Source organism: Strix aluco, chromosome 6 (assembly GCF_031877795.1).
Source record: "Strix aluco isolate bStrAlu1 chromosome 6, bStrAlu1.hap1, whole genome shotgun sequence".
Taxonomy (NCBI): domain Eukaryota; kingdom Metazoa; phylum Chordata; class Aves; order Strigiformes; family Strigidae; genus Strix; species Strix aluco.
In genome coordinates, this window is record NC_133936.1 from 27,775,320 (window position 1) to 27,798,724 (window position 23,405).

Genomic DNA, 23,405 nt, shown 5'->3' on the forward strand with positions numbered 1-23,405 from the left:
TTTATTCAGCATGTATGCTTGGAAAATATGTTAAGAATGTTAAAAAAAAAATACTTCCAGCCTACCACCACGGATCTCTCCCCACTCATAGTTCTCTGGCTACTGAACAACTGCATCAGGAATGTTCTCAGACTACAATACAGCACAGTCTAGGAAGATAATTTTTACATAACCATTAAACAAGGCACCTGACATAGCACTACTCTGCTGATTTAGAAAACAGTGATGGTGTAATTGAAAAAGTTGCCTCCTTATCACATTTGCTGCAACAAAAGAGCACAGCAGGCTACTGGACAATGCATTTGGCACTGTGGCCTTTTATCTTCAGAGATGACTAAGAATTCTCAATAATTCTCTTGAAAGTCCCATCTGCACCAAAGCACAACACCTATGCTGTGAGAAACAAATGTCCCAAATGGCTCACACAGCGTAGACAGTTAAACATATCTTGACATGTTTCTGCAAATTTAGACTAGTATAACTAGAGTTACAGGCAGCAGTCAAACCTTTCATTCCACTTCAAATGTCTTTACATGGCAAAAACCTCTTGGGGAAAATAGGACAGAGTGAAGAAACCTAGCTGAGTTTAGCTGATGCTTCCATAATGGGTCTAGAGTCTGTAACAATTAGTGCAACATTTGTTTCCTGTATTGAAAAGCCTTACAGTTGAGAAGCTACCTGTCTGAAGAGTTTACTCTTCCTACCCTACTAGCTGATTGTACTCCTAAGATTATTTTTAAAGAGATGAAAAAAAGGATGCCCTTGTATGAAAGGATAGAGGGATCCACTGAGCAACTACACTGTGGCAGAAACAGGCTCATTCAAACCTGCAATAATTGCATGGAGTTGTCATAAAGTTCTCTGTCACTGAGAAACAGGTGCCAGAACAGATGGAAAGAGAAAGCAAATCTGAAAAAGAATAATTTTGTCATTTCTTGTCAGAGTTTTGCTACTGACTGGTATAATAACACACTAAATGCTGAACAGAGTAAGTTCCTAAGAGGAGACAGCATCAGGGCACTATCTTGAGGTATATGAATCTTAGCACGACCCCTGTAGCAAAGAAAACTTCTCAATAAGTTTCATCAAAAACATTTGTTTCTACATTGTTACCAAGAAGTCAAATTCCACCAAATCAGCCAGTGATTTTGAAGAAAAATACCTGATCAATTCTAAGGCACATCTATCTTCACCTAATGATAATCAAATGAAATAAAACAGACTCATTCCATAAACTTCCCTCAGTGCTGTTTGTTGCTTTTTTAAACAGATATACATACACACACACACATATATATATGAGTTTCTGAACTCTTTGTTGAGGGAGTGTGTTGTATTTCATGTACAAAGTTTGTACTTGCTATTCTGCTTAATTGTCAACGGGATACATCAAGTACAAATATTTATCACCTGATAACTGTTTTGATCACCACAAAGCATGCTATGACAATAAGCTAAAGGCAAAATGAGTTAATGTCATCAACCAACATACTCATTTGTTTCCCAAAATCCTACATGTAGAAGCTGCATTTCCTAAATTCAGGGGGGAAAAAGAAAGAAAAAAAAAAAAGGCAGAAGACAAGTGTGAATTTCAGTTCTTCTTAACAGAAGAAAGATTCATACTTCATTTTTGCTGGCTGTAAAGCAGAAGATGAGGGGCACCTTTATATTTGAAAAAACAAAATAAAATCCAAGAATGAAGTTTCTACATATAGCCAAATCCTATGACAGATGACTGCTCCATGACTACTACTTAATTCAGACTTGCCAACTAATTTAATCACAGCAATTATCCTCTCATTATTCTAGTTAGACTGCTTGACCTTATTTGCCTGATCTAAAACTGATTACAATTCCTGGGATTATCTAGTCTACTGCAGTCCATGCTCCCTCCCCCATTCCAGAGGGTCTAGACTACCTAAACACGGGCTCGTATTCTCAGAAAAGCCAAGGTCTTAAGGTAAGATGTCAGAATTTATAGACATGACTAATTCTCTAAACCCCTACTGACCTCGTATTAGGTGCCAAGCCTCTTGGTGCCATTGAACACAGACAAGGGATTGCCATAATGCTCACATTCAGGAAGTGACCCTGAATTTTGTGCCATTGATCCTTGCTACCTAAATATAATAGAGTAATTCTGTATTACTCCAGTTTAACCAGCCACAGTTCACTTTTAAACAATCATAAAAGCAAACACTCACCCTTTTTTTTAGTTTTCTCTTTCTTCTTTCTAAAAGGGTAGAAACATGTAGGTAAAATAATTTAAAGTAATTTTAGCACATTCAAACAACATCTACCTTAGAAAAATAAGTAAGATATCAATGGAACTGAACAAACCAATAACATTGAGTGGAAGACTGCTTTGTAACAAATCCTCTGTAGTCTACGGGGAACGTTATACAAAGTAGACAAGTTTGCAGTTGTCAAAATAAGTTTTTTAGGTTTTTTAAGACTGTTTTACCTGATGATCAAATTTGAACAAAATTAAGAATTTGTACAATTTTATCTTCAAAGACGCATATTTTTGTGGCTTTGGAATTGTTTGACTCAATTTTACTTACCTGTCATTCTCATGAGAGTCTTCCTGTGGAATTTGTAGAGGCAGAAATGATAATTCACATTCCTCTGGCCTAGAAAAGTATTGATATTTACTATCATGTAAACCAATATTCTGACTGCTAGACAGACTTTCATCTAAGTTAAGATGATTTTAATGAGATGCTGAATATACAGAATTTATCTCCTCTTTAACTTGTAAGAGGGCTATATATCACATCTGAGTTAAATCTGTCTGCAATTAAGTAGCCAAGACAGCTAAACTACTGTCTATATTTTTACTACATTAATTATTGCATTTTCTTCAAGAAAATGAGAAATACTAGAAAAATATAACAGCTCATGGCATACTTAAGTTCTGCCAGTGTTTTGATAAAAGCAAAATCCTTCCGCTGATTGGAGGGCATCCAACGGTGTTTTTCAGCCAAAGCTAGAGTCCTTGCACCAAAACCAAACATAGCTGAGAACCCAAACCTCAACAGCTTGCTTGGAGAACTGAAAGTACAGACATCTACCGGTTGAATATGTCCTAAAATTTCAAAGTTAAAGACCAGAAATTACAAATAACATCTGTATTTCAAACGGAGTACAATTTACCATTTCTTTTTCACCTAATTTAGCTGTGGGGAAAAAACTCCAGACTCTTCCCTAACTTTATGAAGTCAAGTTTTACTAATGGAAACCAGAATCAATCCAAATATAATTAGGACTTTATAAAATAGTCATTTTGGAGAACAAAGTTCATATGCTTCCAAATGTTAAAAAACTTATGGCAAAAATTCAGCTACTTCATCAGGCTGCAAAGGGTCTGACTTAATTCTAAGCAAATTTTCAACAACTACTATCAAAGAAAATGTAATATTGCTACATAAATATTTGCAACCATTTCACCAAATATTTGTAATGACTGAACATTGTACCAGAGGAGATATGGGAACTCTGAAATATCAGTTTTAAATATATTTATGTTTACAGTTATAGAATTTAGACATCTAATTTTGTTCAAGATAGGGTATATAATTTTTTTTCTGTAATAGAACCCAGGTGGTTTCCATTAGATTGAGTTTCTCTGATTAAAAAGATAGTTTTAGATTTTACCTGTAAAGGCTGGTGTATTACTATTTAAGAAATAGAGCAAAGGCTCTTCCACTGCTGACTGCAAGGTCTAGAAAATCGATACTCAAAGTGGACCTTCTCCATTATTCTCTTTTTTCATTTGGAAAAAAAAAAAATAGGGTCCTAAAGAAAAATTGCTTTGGGAGGAATACTAAAATTGCTCAACTAAGTATTTGCTATTTCCTAAGACCTGAAAATAAGGTTTGCACTAGCAACTGAGTTCTTCCTTTTAGCATAAATACATTTTCACATGCAAAAACCTATTTACTGTGCAGACCAAATGGCAAGTGATACAGTTTTTTCTACCAACAAAGCTTTCTTTTAGTATTTAAAAGAAATGCACATGGAGCTAAAAAGATGACTGACACATTCTCAGAAATACAACAATACTTTCCTGAAAAATCCAATCCTAACCACTTCCTCAGACTGAAAGTATTGTATATTTCCTATTGTCTTCAGCAGGCACATTAAAATAATCAAGTGATTAGGCAGCCAATCATGACATAATAACACACACACACACACAGAGTAACACTATTCATACAATCAAGTCTGGAAAAGGTTACTTTTTGTGTTAAAATAACATCAGCAATAGGGCATGAATGCCAAAATCAGACATTATTCCATGGCAGATTTTAGTTATCAGGAGATGAGGTCCACAACCTTTGCTACTGAACTATACTCAAAGAATCATAACCTTTCCAGTATGCTATAAATCAGGAAAAAATCATTTGGGTTTAAAAGTCTTACGACGTAGCTTACAGTAATAGAGCATAATACTATGCCTTTATTAAACAAGTGGTTATGGCAAACTCTAAATGCTGCTTTAGTATTCAAAATCTGTTAATGGATATAAAAATATTTACCCATTACAATGTGCAACGTTGCAGTCACTGCATGCTTAATACCATAGAGAGTATGGGCCAAAATATTTGTAGTACCTGTAAAGGTGAACATAAATGGTTGTAAAAATAAGAGATACAGAATAACAAGAAAAAATATATATAACATTTTCTGAATGAAGACACTGAGACATTTATTGAATTCTCAAAAAAAAGAAAGCCTCCCCACAAATTACTTACTCTTGGTAACAGCAGAAATGCTGAATAGTACAAATTCAAACCATTAAAACTTCCAGAAGTCTATAAACTCTTCTCTACAAATTCATTCATAAGTGCCGTAAAAACCAAAAGGGAGGAAAAAAAAAAAAAGCTTCACAAAAATTGCCCTTTTTTTTAAACCATCTCCTTAAAAATTCACTTCCACACCTAAGTGCTGTACTGAGGAACTGTACTAGAAGGCAGATTATCTAATAAGATATATTGGGGGAATATTTTTAAGTTGGGAAAATAATAAAATACCCAGTCAGTGTAAAACTATACATTTCCCAGACAAAATTCTACTAGATCTAGTCTAAGCTACTGTGACTCTTCAAGGCTAAATTTTAAATTCTTAGAAGCAATAGTGAGTAAAATTAAATACTGCATGTTAGCTTTAAATATAAGAACACATTAATGACTGAAAACCAGAGATAATGTAGAATTTGATGTGCATCTGACAAATTGCCGATTTGCATTCAGTGTGTTAAAATTGACCCATTTAACTTCTCTTTGTCATTTCCTGGACATTGGCAGTTGTATCACTAGCCACTGGACAGAAGAGATTAATTTATTTTGAAACAAGGCAATGAGTAGTAAATCAGCTGGTAAATACAAAACAAACAAAAAAAAAAGTGAAGAACTGCAATGTCAGCATGGAGTTGGAAGAGAGAGTGGAAAACTAGCTGTCAGTTTATTAAAGAAAGAAGTATGGTTTTGGAGGCCCATGTTTGGCAGCGATTGATATGTTGAGTCACTTTACCTGTGTAAGAAACATGGATATACATAAATTTTGCCTTTCTGCTTTAATGTATAGGACATAAAATACTGTGTATCAGCCGACTTTTAAACATCAATTTATTTTTAAAATCCTGAACAAGGAATGGTTGTGTCTTTACTAAATGGGTATTTAACAGAATTTCAAGTTGATTTTTCCCATTGATCACATCTCTGGCATTTCTTAGTCAAGCAGCAGAGGCACAGAATTCATTTCTGCAAAAATAAAGTACCAGGGTCTGTCACCAACTAGGCAGAATATTGAGCTTCTTCATATCACTGATTAAGGGATGAATAATTCGATAACAGATTAATTAAAATAACAAGAATTACAAAAGAACAATTTAGACTCTAACATTCCATAAAGGAATGAGTTCACTTAGATTTTCAAATAATTTTCTTGTTGCCTGAATTATTTAATATTTTGCAGCAGCAATAGACAATCCTGGATGCTAAATTTGCCTTAAGTTTTATGGAAGCATTTAAATTTGTCTTTCAAAAGTGGAGGAGAGAAAAGAGGAAAGGGAAAGACTAACACATTTCAAACAAGAGGGGCTCAATATTTAAATAAGCACTTTAAAACACCATGTACCAGACAGAAAAATTATGTTCATCCCAAAACTCTGCAATCTTTGATGTCACATTAGTGGTAGAAAAAAATACTATATTTGGAAAGACTGATGTAGATAACTACAAAACTCTAACGGCATCTTATTCAGGAGTATATGCTGAATCATAATCATTCTTATTCAGGAGTATATGCTTCAACTTTTTTCAGTAATTTCTCTGAATAAGAATTTGTAAAATAACTGAATTGTATTAGTATCTCACATACCACCTGTTACATCCTTAGAGCACCTTAGTCTCTGAAAGTAATTCAGAATATTCAGAACCTCATGGAAAGCCTTCATAATGCCAGAGGGAAAAGCTCTGAGTAAAGCTCTCAGGGTTCCTACTAAGTGAAGGAAATAAGTGAGGTACATCTAATAAAATAATAGATATAAAACATTCTTTGAAGTTTACATCTCCAGTGGTACATGGAAGAAACAAGGTTGTGTACAGTTTTATTCTTTGAACAATTCAAGAAGAAATGTAATTTCATTCACATTTTTCTCAGAATTTTATAGGTGACTATACTATTATTTTCTTTCTCCTTTTTCTAAAAAAAAGTAATGTTTAAATAAATCCATCAAACTGGGATTCTCAAGTACTTTGAAAGAAGAATAAACTGACTACTTCAAAAGCTAAATGTAAGTTTTTGCTTTTTTCTTCTAAAAGAGTCTCTAGATACACTAAGAGGAAGTCCAGTTTATTAAAAATATTGCCATTTCAATAATTTATATCCAATAATTCATATCTAACAACCAAAAGTAATTTGAACTTTCCTTTCTGTACAATACCCATAAAAAAGAAAAGACAAAATTGTAGCTCTAGAAAAACTCACTATTTTTCATACTAAGTGGTATCAATTCAGTGAACACAAAATACAGTTCTAAGGAAAATCTGGGGACAAAAAATTTAGGTTTGACCTAAAAAGCAGTTCTTCACAGGATAACAGAAGTATATGCCCAAGACCATTTTATGTTTGAGTGCCTTATGAGGTTTAACCCCTAGATCCAACTAATTCTGCTTAACCAGAGAAGCTAGCTAAACAAGTGGCTCAAAAATACTCAAATATTTCCTTCAATCAAATCTCTGCAACTCTTATCAACTTTTATGGGTTCTAGAACAAAGGAAATCACACACACAAGCAGCAGATCATTACAAGTCACGCAAATCATGTTTATTTCCTGTAAATTGACAACAGGGAAGTTGTTATCCTGAAAAAAGTATTCTTCCTTGTCACTGAAGATCAAGCTATTAAAAGAGCACAAAGGTGGAATATACTTCTGAAGATGAGGCTTGGTGTGTCTTAAAACTGAGATTCCTCAGTTAAGTAAGAGTAATTTATCAATACAGATGGCAGCAAGATAATAAATGACCGTGGTTGAAGTCAATACCAATCTTCATACTGACTTTAATGAGAGTTAAATCTCATTCCTACTAAACAGGATAGGCACAAGTAATTGCATCTTTCTCATTAACATTTGCAGAAGTAAACAAGGCAAAACTCCACCCTTTCATGACTCCTGGGAAAATAAAACAAGTTCTGTCTGTGTTCAAAAACATTAAGTACAACATCCACCCTTCCACAAGTTGAAGATCTAGAACAAGTGCAGTTTTGGAGTAGCAAGTGCCATCACCTCTAAAAAAACCTTTAATACATGCCTAACAGCATTGTGATCCCAATAATGACTGATTAATGTGTCTCATTACACAAGTCCTATACAAGCAAGATGCCACAAAAAAAAAAAAAAAAAAAAAGCTTATAAACAGAGCAAAAAATATGAAAGCTATTGTACAAAAAACTTTATAATACAAGCTTTGCTGATTTTAGCGGCAATTCAATAATGGGTTTAATGCCATTATTCATCTTCTCAAGTCATCTTTTTCTCCCCTATGTAAGCTCAGAATATTATTTACCAATAACAAGATGGTTTCCCTGAACACTATCATATTACTTCAGAGACTAACAACCTTCTTTGATGCTCATATATGGGCTTGCAACCCTCACAGGTTATTAACAGTCACATTTTCAGATCTTGCTCCAGCTACTCAATTTAATGTAAAAAGGTTTCATCCATACAACCTCAGCATCTCCATCACCAGCATTTTTTTAGACAGAAAGAAAAATGATTTTATTATTCCAAAAATATAATTCTGTTCAAAATATTAACCTATTTTCCTGACATTACAACCAACTTCCTACAACCTCCTTCCTATGCAATGTGCAAAAGCATCACAGTAAGGACAAAGTATCTACAGATCATGTAAAGCATGACTGATGAAGGCACCAAACAGAAATTGTAGAGAAAAAAAATTGTCCTTGGAAGTGCAAGCACTTCTGCAGCACAATTAACTTAATTAACCAGACAACATGAATATTCATAAGGCTGTTAATGTCTCCCCCATCCAAACAGATAAATGTGATGTAATGACTTCCTAGTCAAGCATAGCTAAAATTCTGATGAAAACTGCACCAACATTTTGGTTCTTTGCCTGAAATATCACAGAAATTAACAGTCCCTCAGTAATATTTTATTTTCTGAATTAATTGGAAATTATGAATTTATTTAAATGAACCATTGAGGACCAAAAGGTTTACAGCCATCAGATATAGATTGTCTCTTGTTCTGTAACAACTGGATAGCTTTTTTAATGTCCTTCCAGTTCCCCCTCCCCTTTCTCTCATTCCCCCTCCGTACAGTTTCTTAGCAGTAGTTCCCATAGCAACAAACACTCTTGCTAATGGCCAGCAGTACAACTGCAGGCTTCCCCACATCTCATCCATTTGATTTGGACCAGAATAAGGCAGCTCAGTAGAGTATTTAGTGAAAACACACTCCCCTCTGGACCTTTCTCTTCAGGAGGTAAACTGCTTCAAGAGCAGCTCCTTCCCATCAAGTTGGCTGAAACTTCAAAACGCTGTCTTAACTACTTGTAATAGAGGCTAAAACCAGATTTTTGAGCCACTCAGATAATGCTATCCTGTAATACAGTTTCTATTTTTACTCAGCTGGAGAATCCTAATAATTTGGTACAATGGATTTCGGGGGGGGGGGGGGGGGGGGGGGAAATTACATTGACCCTTGAGTTCCACCTTCTTCATGTAGTATCATACTTACCTATTTCCTAACCGACTGCTTTTTGAAGTATCAATAATATGGAAATAAAATAAGCTAAAGATTATTTATAAGAACCTATTGAGGAGTTTCTCACACTATCATTCTATAAATTGTTCTCACCCTCTTTCAGAGTCTATGGCATTCTGTCTAACAAGCCATACAGGATTCTTTTGGGTTTACAAATCCCTTTTGATCGTGACGTATTTGTCTTAAACTGAAGAGAGCAAGCACTAATGATGAGGCACAGTGACCTAAGCATGCCCAGATAGCATGGAGTCAAGTGCTGCAGCAAGTCCCTCTCAACACCATCAAGATATTCACAGCAACTGGACTGATAAGTGATGGTCCAACTGCTGTACTAAAATTCATTTGTTTCATCTCTTTGAGATTATTGCATCTTTTAACAAAAGGTTTTTTTAACTTGAAAAAAAGCTAGTGTGATCTTGCATTTTTACAAGCAACTAGTCCCTGTCTTGATGCTACTTTTAGAAGTGCAAAGCAAGTCAGTAAAACCTGCTTGCTCAGTTTGGCAGCGACTTGCTCCTTTTTTTGTAGAAAACCGAAAACAACGATTTGCTCTTCACCTAGCTGCAGGAGTTTCTTACTTACTAGTTAAAAACATCTGAGAAACTACATCAGGTAGTCATATCCACAATAGAGGGTAGTGTCAATGCAAAAATATCCCTCTTTTAAAGAGAAGTGATTAATATACCAGTCCAGAATCAACCATGCTGTACTAATTCTAGCTAAGCCTCCCTGCCTGGCCCAAGCTATTCTTTGAGAAAGGCAAATACAAAAACTGGGAGGAGAGGAACACACACACTCCCCAAAGTAAACAAACAAAACACACCACAAGATGCAACTACAAGTTAATAAAAGAGTAAGAGGATTTTTCAAGACAGACACCTACATTTTCAGGTCTGTAGAAGTAAAGGAGAGAGAAAGGAGTTTTGTGTGCAGAGTATTTTAATTTTTTTAATATAATCCACAAAATGTTTTCCTGGGACACCATTTAAAAATAGACCTTAAGCATGAATCCAACTGAGAATCCTGCCAAGAAAGCTAGAGAGAGAGAAGCAAAACAGCATGGCTTATATTACGGAAATTCTAGAAAACAGTTTTCATTTGGTATCATTTGTGGCAGCAAATAAGGACAAGCCTTCTTTTTTCATGGATTAGTTGAAAATTATTTTAGTTTTCTTCTTCCTGAGCATCTTCCTTTAGGCAAAGAGCTCATCTGTGCCATTACTATAAATTACCATAATGATTTAAAATCCAGTCATTTGTAATCAATCTAAATCACTAATTTAGGACATTTATTCAATAGCTCCCTTAAGTAACTGAACCTTTAGCAGCAAGAACTACCTTTAGTAGCTAAAACTGTAAAACGTGCCAGAGGGACTTAAAACAGATGACTTACAAAATGTAACAGTACCTTTTAGTCTCACCTGCTGGTATTACTCCAAGAGGAACCGGTGCTCTGACAGGCGTTGGTATATAGTCTGTGTCTTTTCCAGCATCCATCTGGGCTTTAAGTAGTAGACCATGAGCAACTTCGCTGACAGATCCATCTCCACCGACACAAACTACCCTATTACAAAACAAAAATGCTAAACAGTTCAGATTAAACTCTTCCATAGCTGAGCAAACTAGTGGAAGGCAGCTACCACACACCATATACATAATGATACTTCAAATAACTAATCTCCATTCTTTAAGAACAAGCTAGGGCTTCACTGTCAGATCAGTGAAAGTTAACAAGATACAAGCATCCTTATTTCTGCTTTCTTCTATCTGAGTAGAAGTAAATATATTTATCAACTTACAAAGTACTTCTTACCTTATCACACATTATACACGTGAACTGATCAGATGGAAGAGTTAAGCACATGCTCAAGTGCCTCAGTGAAAAAGTTCTTTAAATCTTTCAATGCTGACCCACACAAGCATTCGAATGCTTTTTAATTGCCCTTATAACAACAACTCATCAAATATTACAATAAAAATACTTGAAAACAGCTAATTCCACACACTGTGCAGGCAGTTGAGGGATTTAGCAAGGTATAAAACCGTAGTGCCAGCAATCCTTTGCATGAAGGTACTTAATCACTGCTTCTGGAGCATGTAATTAAACTCCCACCTGCTGTGGCTATAGAGAGGAATGCATTTGTTTGTAAAAGCTCTGTTACAGCAACGATTTTTTTTCTCTGTTTTTGTTTATTTAAGTAACTATTAAAGTGATTCTCCAAATTACTAATGTTTGAAAGTTAAATGTTTTTAAGATAGACACGTTTTAATGATAAAAATAGTAATAGTACACTCCAAGCATTTACAATATTAATGTCAGATTTACTTTAGGAGGCACTTAAAATATTTTTTCATGTATCTATATAAATGCAGTTGTGAAACTATGTTCAGTAATTCAACCAGATAAAACTGTTAAGTTCTTTATAAGAAAATACTTTTTGTTATTAAATATTTAAATTAAATTATCTCAGCTCCTTTATCAGTTTTGTTTAGTTCCTATTATTATTTCCTAGCTATTTTTAATTTCTACATTTTTAGGAATGTTTCCTCTATCTAGCTAAACACTGCCCACAAAAAAAAGGGGTATATAGCAAAACTTTGAAGCACATTTTCTTCCATATCATGATCAGGGGTCATCTCCTGTATTTTATCTCATTTTTGGTTTAGATTGCTTCATTTCTAGGCTTAAAAGTTTCTGCCACAGCAGCAAAAACAGTTAATCTTCGTAGTCTGATAAATTGTACACCTGGAAGGACTTATGTGGATTGCCTTCTGGTTATGAAAACTTTTGAAAACAGATATATTTTCTTCTGATTTTGGGGGGCTGTGTTTGTTGTTATTGGAAATAGATTAAGAGTCCAAGGAATAACATAAAAATGCTGCTAACTTTAATTTTTATTAATTTAGCATTAATCATCTAGAGTTGCCTTTTTGGCTGGTAATAGAGATACTGTCAGGGTTCAGGGATTCCAAATCAGCAAGAACCTGCTACACATAAGGAGTAGAAAGTCTTGAGCAAACAGATTTGACTAAGACCTTGAAGAAGGTTTCTTAGAGGAAGAAACTTCTGTCTAACCATCAGACACAAGTTTCTTAAACAACAGTTCACTAAAGTCTGACTAACCTGGGCTACTCTAAACAATATCCATAATACCTTAGGCTCCTGATTAGGGAAGAAATACATGCATGTATGTTATGTATTTCTGTCACTGTGCAAAAAAGAAAATGCAGCTGAGATAGCAGCATCACAAATGCACTCTATTTGTCACCAAGACTTGGCCCCAAGGTGGGGAAGAAAAAGCACACTGCCTAGTTGGCAAAGTACCTAAATTTCCAGTGTCAGTAAGGAAAACAATAAAGTGGACAGCAAAAAAGGTGGAGTATATGAGATACGTGACATATGCCTAAGATTTTGCAAAACAGAGTGGAAACTGGAGAAATCAGACAAAAGAAATTATATATAGAAACAAACAGCTTTGATGAAGAATTAAAACATAGCAGTATTGCTTACAGAAAGCACTGAGATACAAACTTCCAATTTACTACTGCAAATCATAAGCCTCAATTTACTTCATATGCTGCTTAACATGTAGGGAACCATAACTCTCTTAGAGAGAAATTAAAGATCAGAAATTGTATGTTGCTATACTGCTTACCTACTGTAAAGAATAAAAACCTGTTGTGTCTTGCCCTTTATACAGTTTTACTTGAATTAAGCTTTCAGTCAATCTGAAATAGGCAACACTTGAAAAGCACGAGCTGAGTTAGGGTAGCAGACTAATGCATGCAGGCATGGCTTTCAGTCCACACCTAACTCATCTCCAGTTGCTTCCAAGCTTGCGCAAGGCAGGTCAGGTCTACATGAACTCTGCCATGTAGAAATAGCACAAAAACAACCTTACCTCTTACCACCACATACAGTGCCTTCCACATCTAAAAGGAGGTAGAGAAGTGCTATTCTATTTTCTAAACAGGGAGCTAAGCGACAAATACAGTATCTGACTTGAACAAAACTGGACAGGAAGCCAGAGCAAAACAGGAAAGAACTGAAGTCTGCCAAGTCACAAGAAATGCTGCTCAATAAACAAGTAAAACTTCTCAAGACTGAAAAAAAAGATGTTATGTCAGGTGGCTGCTAGAATTGCTAAAAGCGTGGGTTTTCATCAGTAGGACAATTTCACTGTTGCAGAGTTAATTATCAATTCAAACCAGATTCCATATGTTTTCTGGTTTAATTTTCAAGAAACCAAAATTGTCATTAAAATTTTATTTGGGAAACACTGAGGTGGTTTTGGGGGCCTATAAGATATTTATATCTATAGCAAAAATTCTTAGGCTAGACAGCAATGGGGAAGTCACAAATGACTTCACAGGAACATCATCAAAAGCATACCGTAAACCTTTAAACAATTTGAAAAAGAAAATCACAATTTCAAATATTCTCTTCCTGATCTTAAGAACAACTCTAAAGATAATGGAGAAGAGAGAGACAACTGATGTTTTGTAGCTTTCTCTTTCAAAGAATCAGTCCTTCAGCATAATATGAATGCTGACCTCATCCTAACAGTCTCTGTAGATTTTACTTGAAAATAGCAGTTAAAAATATCTCTAGGAACGTCAGTGTAAAGAGTTACCCTTGCAACTCACCTTCCCTATGATCTCGTATCAAAAAGTATCCCAGGTTAGCTCTTTAATAGGATGTTTTCTGTATTGCGCTTTATTGAATGAGTACATAGATGGAGGCCAGGCTATTTGAGAAGTTATAAAACTCATTCTTCAAACGCTTCAGAAATTTCATGTTTGCTCATAACCTCTGATAATAAAAGCTACTTAATTTCCACATGAGGAAAAAAACCCCAACACTTAAACAGCTAACTTGGAAAGGACACAGATCCTCTCACCTCAGAAATCCTAACATCATATTGACTTAAGGGTTATTTTCTTCCAGCTTCTTCTGTTCCTATTTGTCCTTAGTTCTGGCTACTGGAGAGAAGACTTACAGGGGAAGTACTACAGTGACTCTACCCAATGATCAAAGATGAAACCACTCAAATATGACTGAGTAGAAGGGGTTTGTGCAAGAAGATACAACCCAGGCTTTTTCTTCTCTGTCTTCATATCTGCTTCCCAGGACAAACGGTTCCCCAGCTAGAACCTTAAGAGGCATGTCTTAATTGGAAATAAATTTTTCTCACAACCTGGAACACATACATACATTTTCAGATATATTTTCTTACATAACTCTGTGAGTTTCTAGAACTAATAGAAATTGATTAGACTACAAAACATTATTTCAGCCTTCTTGTATGGCTTACTGCATATCCCAATAAGAGTTGTTAAGATTTTCACATTATACAAGACTATTCTTATATATTATTGAACCTTGTTACTGAATGATTAATGTAAAAATGCCAAAGATTGCAGGATTAATCCACATAGCAAGGTCTTTAAGAATGACTGAACAAGCATTTTCATTCTTGACTTGAAGTAAGTTTGAATGATTTTTTTTTTTTTTTTTCCTAATGGAAAAACATTCAAGTTACTTTTAGATAAAACGTTCTCCTTCAGATTCATTTGAATGAACACAGTGAAAGAGTGAAATACAAGGCACTTGTGCCACCCTTGCAAATACAGAGACTAAAGCTTTCATGAAGCATATTTGGGAAAGTTTTATGTTTATTTACCATTATTTATGAATCTAAAATACATACCTATTGCCAGCAAGTAATAAAAAACAAAGCATCAAATGAGAACTGATTTTCTCAGGCTTAATATATATGTGAAACAGAGTAACTCATGAAATACCTACTAGCAGAGTTCTGGATGGAATACAAATAAAAACTAATGTGATGAGGTTTACTAACATTCATTGTCACTAACCAACTTACCCATCAAATGCCTGGAGTTCACATTCTTTAAGTACTGAGAGAGCATGTCCTTCATATTCAGTTACTGTGAAAAATAACATTATTTAATTATCAGAAGATTAGATAATTTAATTTACTTATCAGAAGATTAGATAATTTAAAGGGGTTTTAATTTTTTGCCCTTCTAACATAAGGAACATATAGTAACTCTGTACAGGTTTTTTTTTTTAAATCATTAAATGCATTAAAAATATGAGAAGATATGTTTTACAGTTATGCTAGCTGAAAAGGCAAGACATTAAAACTCGGCTGCCGTCAGACACACGGCTATTTAGTGCATTAAATTCAGAGAATTAGAGAAGATGTTTGTGGCATCAAAATAGAAGTTTTAGCATTGACACAGTTGGTAAACTTCAGGAAAATGTAAGCATGTCCTCAGTTAAGACTGAATTATTTCAGTATCAGTCAAATTTAATTGCCTTTGTGTTAGGATATGCAAATTGCTAAATCAAAAATATGAGGAGTTAAACACTGAAGTATGAAATCAAGCCAAATACCAGTGACAACAGAATATAACACACAGAGGAAGGTGGCACAAGTATACACCAGAGTTCATAGCCTCTGGAGGAAACGAATCTGTCACTCTACATTGATGTCTCTGTGTTTGCTGATACCCTATATAGTACTGTAAATGCCAGTGAAGACAGGATAAACTGGCATACTACAGATGGCACAAAGCATCATAACTACATTTAGCATTTTCTAGGCCAGCTTTGCCAGAAGAGACAGCCCAGCTGCAGCCACCCATCAAAGATTTTTGCTGACTGACATGACACTTGCAGATGGATTTTTTGTGTAAGAATGTGCATCATTATATGCAAAATTACATTAATCTTTCATGCTTGTCTGTCCCTGGTGCTAGCATAGTTCAAGGCTTTTCTCCAGTGTTTCTAAACACTGTTAAAATTATTAGTCTTGGTGTCTAAAACAATCATTCCGTATCTGTACCTGTTATAACAGATTTCTACAGACTATTCAAATACTGCTTACAAGAACTGCAAATGCCTCTCTCTCTCTTCCTATATATATATGCACGCATAAGAATGTGTGTATATATAACTTTTTAAAAACAAAATAAAATCAAAATAAAAAAGTACATTGCACACTAAACAACTGTATATCAGCATAAAGCTTCAAAATCTCCCAACCAGTATTAGCAAAGTTCGAGCTCTTGGTATTTTGGAAATTCTTAATGAAAAACTAGAGTTATTTTGATTATATCAAAGGCAGAGAATTATAATCTTGCTACAGAAATACCTAACACTGTAATAGCTTTCGGGAATTATTTACAGAATTTACTTTCATGCAGGACCTCTTCTGGAAGATCAAAGCACAATATTTAAGCCATCGTACTCAATTTTGCTTTTACCAATGGGAACTATCATTTTATCATTATTTGTAGATTGTGAAAAAAGTGACTAATAAAACCGCATCATACAAAAATGCAAAGGTTCAAATATCTTACCATTGTTTAACTGTGAAAGAAACTCTTCCCATGAAAACATACAGTTTGTTACCAGGTTACATGCCTTTTTAAATGACATTTAGAAAGTTATGAGTACAGTCTAATTAAAAGGGTACAGTAAGTAAGATTTCTATTTTGTGAAAGAAAACATGCTCAGTGGTTTCTTAATGTGATGTATGTAAGTTATGTTTACTATTACAAAATTAATTCACTCAAAGAACAAGGACATGAAAATAAAGAGGACTCATGTCTAAAGAGAAATCAATAAAGGCAGTAAAAATTACTAGTGCCAGCCAGATTGATGAGGACTCCATCTTCTTTGCATCTAATAGGTTAAGTTTAGAAATTATATAGGAAGACTACTGCAAGGTTTAACACTGGGGATAATTCCAAGAAATTTAAAATTTAATGAGAGAATGACAGAGGTACACAGCATTTATTTTGAAACACTGTGACAAAAAAGTAATGAAAAAAAGGAGTTTCCAGGAAAAACTTCTTGAGAACTTACAGAAAAATCACCCAAGTAGAAAAAAAATGAAAAAATTCAACATAGACATAAAAAGACCATGTCTAAAAAGTTTTCAGCAGGCTTAACCTCCAGAGGGACACGTAAGAGTCATTCTGATAGCTGAAAAAGAGCTAGATGTTTGATTATTTCGTCCTGTACCAATTCAGAGGGAAAAAAAACACAAGAAAATCAAACACAAAACCAAAAAACCCAAGCAATAAATTTGATTAAGAGAAAGTGAGCTTCTTTCACTGCTTGAGAAGGAGTCAGATTACATATTTGACAAAAATACTATCACAAAAATATTATTTAATGCTTTTTTCAATCATTTCTAATGCTTTTTTCAACCATTTCTGATGCATAATTGAAAAGATTTTCCTTTTTCAAGGACTTTTTGTTCCCAACTTGTAAATTCCAGTACACATTAAGTTTCAAGTAACACTATTCTGAAAGAAGAGCACTGTCAGTGTACCTCATTTGAAGAGTCACACGTACTCCAAAACACACTTTAACACCCTATCTCACCTTGCCAACAAGAAACTAAGGGTTCAGCCCCTACATATAGGAAAAGCAACATATAATTAGTTCAACACTGCAAAACATGGGACCCTTCCATATGACACGTATAAATACTGGCACTTGTGTCACAGACTAATGTCAGTAGGATTAAAACTGCTAATGATAACAACAGATTAACTAGTGTTGACACTGGATAAAAAAAAAAAAATAGTGTTATTTACTGTATAGTAAGTTTAAACCAATGTTATTTGTCCAATTCTCAATCACTCTCTTTTCCTTTGTGATCCTGCCCTAAAAATGGGGGTGTGGGGAAGGCTGTTGTTTTTGCCTAAACTTCCAGCTTGTAATGATGCATAAATGGAAGCAGAAGAGTCAAAACTAGGAAGATAAGTGAGACAGAGCTAGGAGTCTGTTGGGGTTACCTTTATTTATTTTTCTTTAGTATGTGTAAGATTTTGCAAGATACTAATAAATTTCTAAAATACTAGCCCAAATTGTCAGTATTTGCCAGTACTTGTAAGTATCCCAAATATGGAGCTAGCTTATGTTGAACTGGATTTTTGGAAGAGTCACTGTTGTTCTCCTAATAGCCATATCCCAGCTGCAGCACTCAAGATTGCAAAACTCTTAAAAAGACAGGATAAAGACCAGTTTTTAGCTTAGCTACAGTTAAAGTACTGTTTCAGTTTAAATTTGCCAATTCCCACTTTCTAATGCACTAAGCACTTCAGAGATTTGTTTATTTCATGTAACAAAAATTAACCCAAAAAACCCAATAAAAGACAATCCACTCTTTAAGACCTTTGGTTAATTTCACTAAAATTAATACATCTGTCATGTACAAAGTAATTTGGCAAAAGATAATTGGAGAAAGTAAATGCTATTTCAGAACTCCCTCATTTACATACATGCCTTTTGACTGCTGTATATCCTTAAGTAGGAGAGAATACCTCCACTACAAATTCTAAATGAAAAAAAAAAAGTTTATTCCAACAGAAGAATAAGATCTGGCAAGCTTGATCATGTAGGAAGCAACAGTCAGCTACCAAAATACAAGACTGGATGAAGAGAGCTCTGTCTTTCAGCACTCCACTGTCAATGTTTGTTGGTGGTTTGTTTTTTTTTTTTTAAAGTAACCTGCAAGTCTTGTACTGTGTATGAGCTGGAAGTCACTTCAGAGGTTCAAATTCGCTTTAAGATTTTTGTGTACAGCAAATTTTAAGCTTTAAACATGTGTATGTGAAAAGACTAAAAGTAAACTATCTTCAGTGTAAAAATTGTACAAAAGCCTTCAGCTTTTTCTACCTAATACACCTTTGTACACCACTCTGTATGTAAATATTGGCCATGTTTCAAAAAAGCAGTAACAGCAAGACGCATGCTTCTACTTCACAAAATCCAAAACAATTACGGGAGATAAAAAACCTGTTCAATTTACTTGAAGTGAGTCAGTTTTATGAGAAGATGGTACCAGTAGACAGGACTTTCACTCAGCATCCACTACCATGACCACACACCCCCCCCTTTTTTTTTTTAAATGCATAGTTCTTAATTATTGATTTCCCTACTAGAATTTAAAACTCTAATGTAGTTTTCTCATTTTGCCTGTAGGAGGAGTGTCAGGCAGCTAATAAGCACAATAGCATTTGGACATTGCCAAAATAACCTTTTTTAAGGATAAGACATTAAACATTTACCTGGCTAAAACCAGAAGTTTCTTTTCAAATTTTAAAAGAAAAATAAGTAAAAAAAATAAACTTTAAACTGTTTTTATTCAATTATGAAAAACGTTTTTAAAATCACTACAAATTATAGTCATAGCTTATATTAAATTCTATAATCTAAAAACTACTGATACAGATATGGTTTATTAGTTCAGCTTTAGGATTCCAGATGACATTACGTAGCTAAAAATGTAAATCTTACACAGGTTCATGATAATACTGCCTTTAAGAGAGTCTAATAAACAAGGTCATGTTCACAGTAAGGATGAAAGAAACACTAACCAGTACTAAGGAATAAAATTCTAAAACGGTAACTTGCTTTAAATAGTTGTTTAAAGTAATAACTAATTTAACATTATGACACAGTCAGTTATCTCTAGCTAAGGTTTGCATGACAAAAAAACCCTCTATTTTTAAAAAATTGTGACTAAACAAGGCTAAATTCAATTTCTAAGACGACAGCATTATTATTAAACTGTTCACACTATCATCTACACCTTGAAGGTGAAAAATATGCCTGTGAGAATCAAAACTTATATAAAGCTGCTGGCATTCCCTTATCAATTAAGAGAAATTGAGAAATTATCACTACAGAATTCTAACACAGACAATCTTTTTCACACTTGTTCTCATGTGTCTTTAATCTTCAATTGACTTTAAATTGTGGGATAAGTAATTAGAAAAAACATAGATACAGGTAATAAAATTAGTAAGATAATTCTCATATACAAACACTTACTGCATTATTATATCCTCATGCCTCAATCAGATTTACTCAGAATGCTTTTTGTCCTGCAACCTGAACTAGTCATGGTTTCACAAGAAGTTTAAGAGACAACTGTAGGATGAGTCCTCTGTCTTGTAATTTGTTTAAGCTGGAACTGATTATTTTGCAAGCCAATTACAACCGACATAGAAAAAAGACTTTTTGGTGTTAAAATGTCTTGCACCCGAGTTTACACTTCACGCGGATATGAAATGCAGAGTCAAAAATTAGCAATGTATTGAAGGGAATTGTAATACTATGGATAAACCATTACTTAGAATGGGAAATACTAATAACATTTCTCTGTAAACTTGGGTGGGTTTTGGGACCAAATTTGATGCAGCATAAGTTTCAGTCTCTTCACAGAAGGGGACAGAAGTAATGATCAGATTATTAATATTTTACTTCTTTAAAATTCATTGTTTCCCTATTCAATTTCTTACAAAAAGCCAATCAAATGAAACAGCCAAAGGGTAAATTTGGGACATAAAGCAGAACTCTGGCAGAAATTGGGGCGTTAAATCCAACACTGCTATCAGGAACCCATTGCTGAGCAGAGGCAACACCTCTACATTAAAGTTGTACCTTCACGTTCTCCAGACACCAAGTCATGCCCATGTGCCTTGTGAGAACTGCCTTTGTCATCACAGACCTTAATCACTTAGGCTTCCAGGTCATCCCTGAAAGTGAGTCAGAAACCAGAAATAATGTGTCCTTCAGATAAGCCCCTCTTATGATGTCAAGCCAATAGGTGTTCACAGAAAAGAAGTAATATTTAAGGACATGTGTTTGTCAGAATGCAGGAACAACTCTTAGCAAGAATATATGAGAGTGTCAGACATTAAATGCTTGTTTATTTTTATAGCATGCTTGCTTTAAAAAAACCCAAAAAATATATTGCTAGTATTGACAGCTACAGGGGAAAACTATTCAATCAATAACAGAAATACTAAAACATATTTTCACAAAATAAAAATATATTGCATTGTATTAACTACAGTTCCAAATGCACTACTTGCAGGCAAAGCCAATAAGGACTAGCAGTAAATTCAAATTGTCTTGCATGCTTAAGTACTAGTTTCACACAGGATTAAACTGTGCTTTTGTGGCAACTTACCTGTGACATCAGTTTTGATGTCAGCAAGCTTAAAAAGAGGTGCAACTTGGTCATAATAAACACGAGTGGCTTCTCTTCTGTGGCTGCTTGGATTAACAAACACTTTTAAGGATTTTGGTCTATTTTGAAAGCCTAAAAAGAAAACACAAAACATTTAAGATTACACACTGCCCAGCTATTTTTAGAGCTTAAATGAATTTTTAATATCAGAACCATTACAGTACATTAACAGGGTAAGTAAATTACAGTCTAAAAAAAGTCTCAATTTCTTCTTGGATGTGCACTATTTATCTTAAAATTACAGTACTGATTACTTTTGTGTGTACAGCTAATAAACAGTAGAAATGAATCACACACTAACCAAAATATTGTAGGAACCAGGAAAAAAAAAGTATATGTCATAACCTAGTTAAAACCTGATATAGGAGCAAGGTGAATGTGAAGAAGTTATACGATTGGGCAACAAAAAAACCCCACCAAACACTAAAACATATCTTTGTTGGAATTTAATATGAAACACTCCCAGCAGGCATATGACAATAACACCCAAGAAAACTGATACTACAATCCAATACTTTGTTTTCTGAGACTGCAAATCAAACAGTGCAAAGGAAATTCCTTCATCTTGAAAGGGGTCCGAAGAAGTACAAAGAAATAGAAAACTTGGTAATATCATTCAGAAATCTGATACCTATTGTTCATTTTATTTTTTTAAAGACTTAGGTCTTCGAAGTAACGAACTCTGAGCAAACAGCACTGACAAATACTGCTATGCAAACAGTACCTTCTCTTGCACATTGATCCCATGAAATAATTTTATTATTTGGAATAAGGCATTTTGTTGAATAGTAAATAATTAATACTAGAACAGTAACATCACTTTTCAAGCTCTCTATTCTAGGATTCCTACAATTGCCATGATTGCCAGTGAGGTTGGTTTGCTACAAAAAGCAAGCGGTGGCATGCAATACTGCTGTTTCTTTGGTAGTTATTTAAAATACACTGATTTGAACAATTTTGTATTCAATTCATTCATTTATAAATTCTAATTTTTCTTTTAGTATCAGGTTAGATATCACTTTCTTATCCAAATGAAAGCTAGAATATCTGGCAAGTATACTGCTTTCAACACTCAAGAATAAAATTAGTAGTAGGCCACAACTCCAAAACAAACCAAGAGTGAAAGCTCGTTTTCCTGCCCCATGTAGAGTATTACTTCAATTTTTACAGCCACACGTACCTTCAGTGTCAGTTGGGACTTCCTGAAGCTCTTCCCACTTACTCTATCTCAACAACTGAACAGGAACAATCCTCAGAGAAATTATAGCTAAATACTATTTCAGCATCAAAAGGGAAAGTATTCCTTAAGATCAAAACATAACAATTATAAAAGTCCCATAGATTATTTTTTCACTTATTTAAACACATCAAAGAATCTGGAAATTAAAACTAGCACTTTATGAATTCTGTGTTAGTAAATCTTAGAAGATTTCTTAAAGATATTGAAGGAAATTACTGGATCGGTTTGCTGCTATAACCTGAAAGCATACATAAAAACCAAGATTTCTGATTTATTGTAAAGTGTTACATACAGTGCCATGTCATTGCACAGCAAATTAATCCTGATGAACCCTTAATGCCTGATGAATTCTGAATGTCTTCAGTAATATGCCTTGGTACCTATATTTAAAAGTATCTCCTTTAAAAAGATGACAAAAAGAAAATAGGGAACTTAGTGAGGACAGCGGATGTGCTGGAGGACAAGGCTGCCATTCACGAGGACCCTGATTAGCTACAAGAAAGGTTTGACAAAAGCCTCAAGATGTTCGATAAAGACAAACACAAAGTTCAGCACCTGGCCCAGCAAAACCCTAACAGTGTAGGCTGGGGATTGACCAACCATGCAGCACCTCTTTAGAGAGTATCTGAAGTTCCTGACGGACAAGGAGGTGCACATGAGTAAACAGTGTACCACTAATGCCCTGCAGGCCAAGTGCTCACTGGAGTACAGTAACAAGAGGACAACCAGCAGTTCAAAGGATATCACTATGCTCTTGTATTCAACATCTTTTGAGCCT

The 23,405-nt window shown here is 34.5% G+C and overlaps 1 protein-coding gene across 1 annotated transcript in view; it reads right to left on the reverse strand.

The window, feature by feature from the left end:
• The window catches only part of CERKL (CERK like autophagy regulator), a 58,787-nt gene that overhangs the window by 4,083 nt on the left and 31,299 nt on the right, over positions 1 to 23,405 (reverse strand). The window contains exons 3-10 of the mRNA XM_074829274.1: positions 21,328 to 21,459; positions 15,190 to 15,253; positions 10,723 to 10,865; positions 4,542 to 4,616; positions 2,911 to 3,088; positions 2,565 to 2,633; positions 2,205 to 2,233; positions 2,012 to 2,120 (exon numbers count right to left, since the gene is read on the reverse strand). Coding sequence (XP_074685375.1) covers positions 2,012 to 2,120; positions 2,205 to 2,233; positions 2,565 to 2,633; positions 2,911 to 3,088; positions 4,542 to 4,616; positions 10,723 to 10,865; positions 15,190 to 15,253; positions 21,328 to 21,459 — 799 coding nt within the window. The remainder of the gene's footprint in view (positions 1 to 2,011; positions 2,121 to 2,204; positions 2,234 to 2,564; positions 2,634 to 2,910; positions 3,089 to 4,541; positions 4,617 to 10,722; positions 10,866 to 15,189; positions 15,254 to 21,327; positions 21,460 to 23,405) is intronic.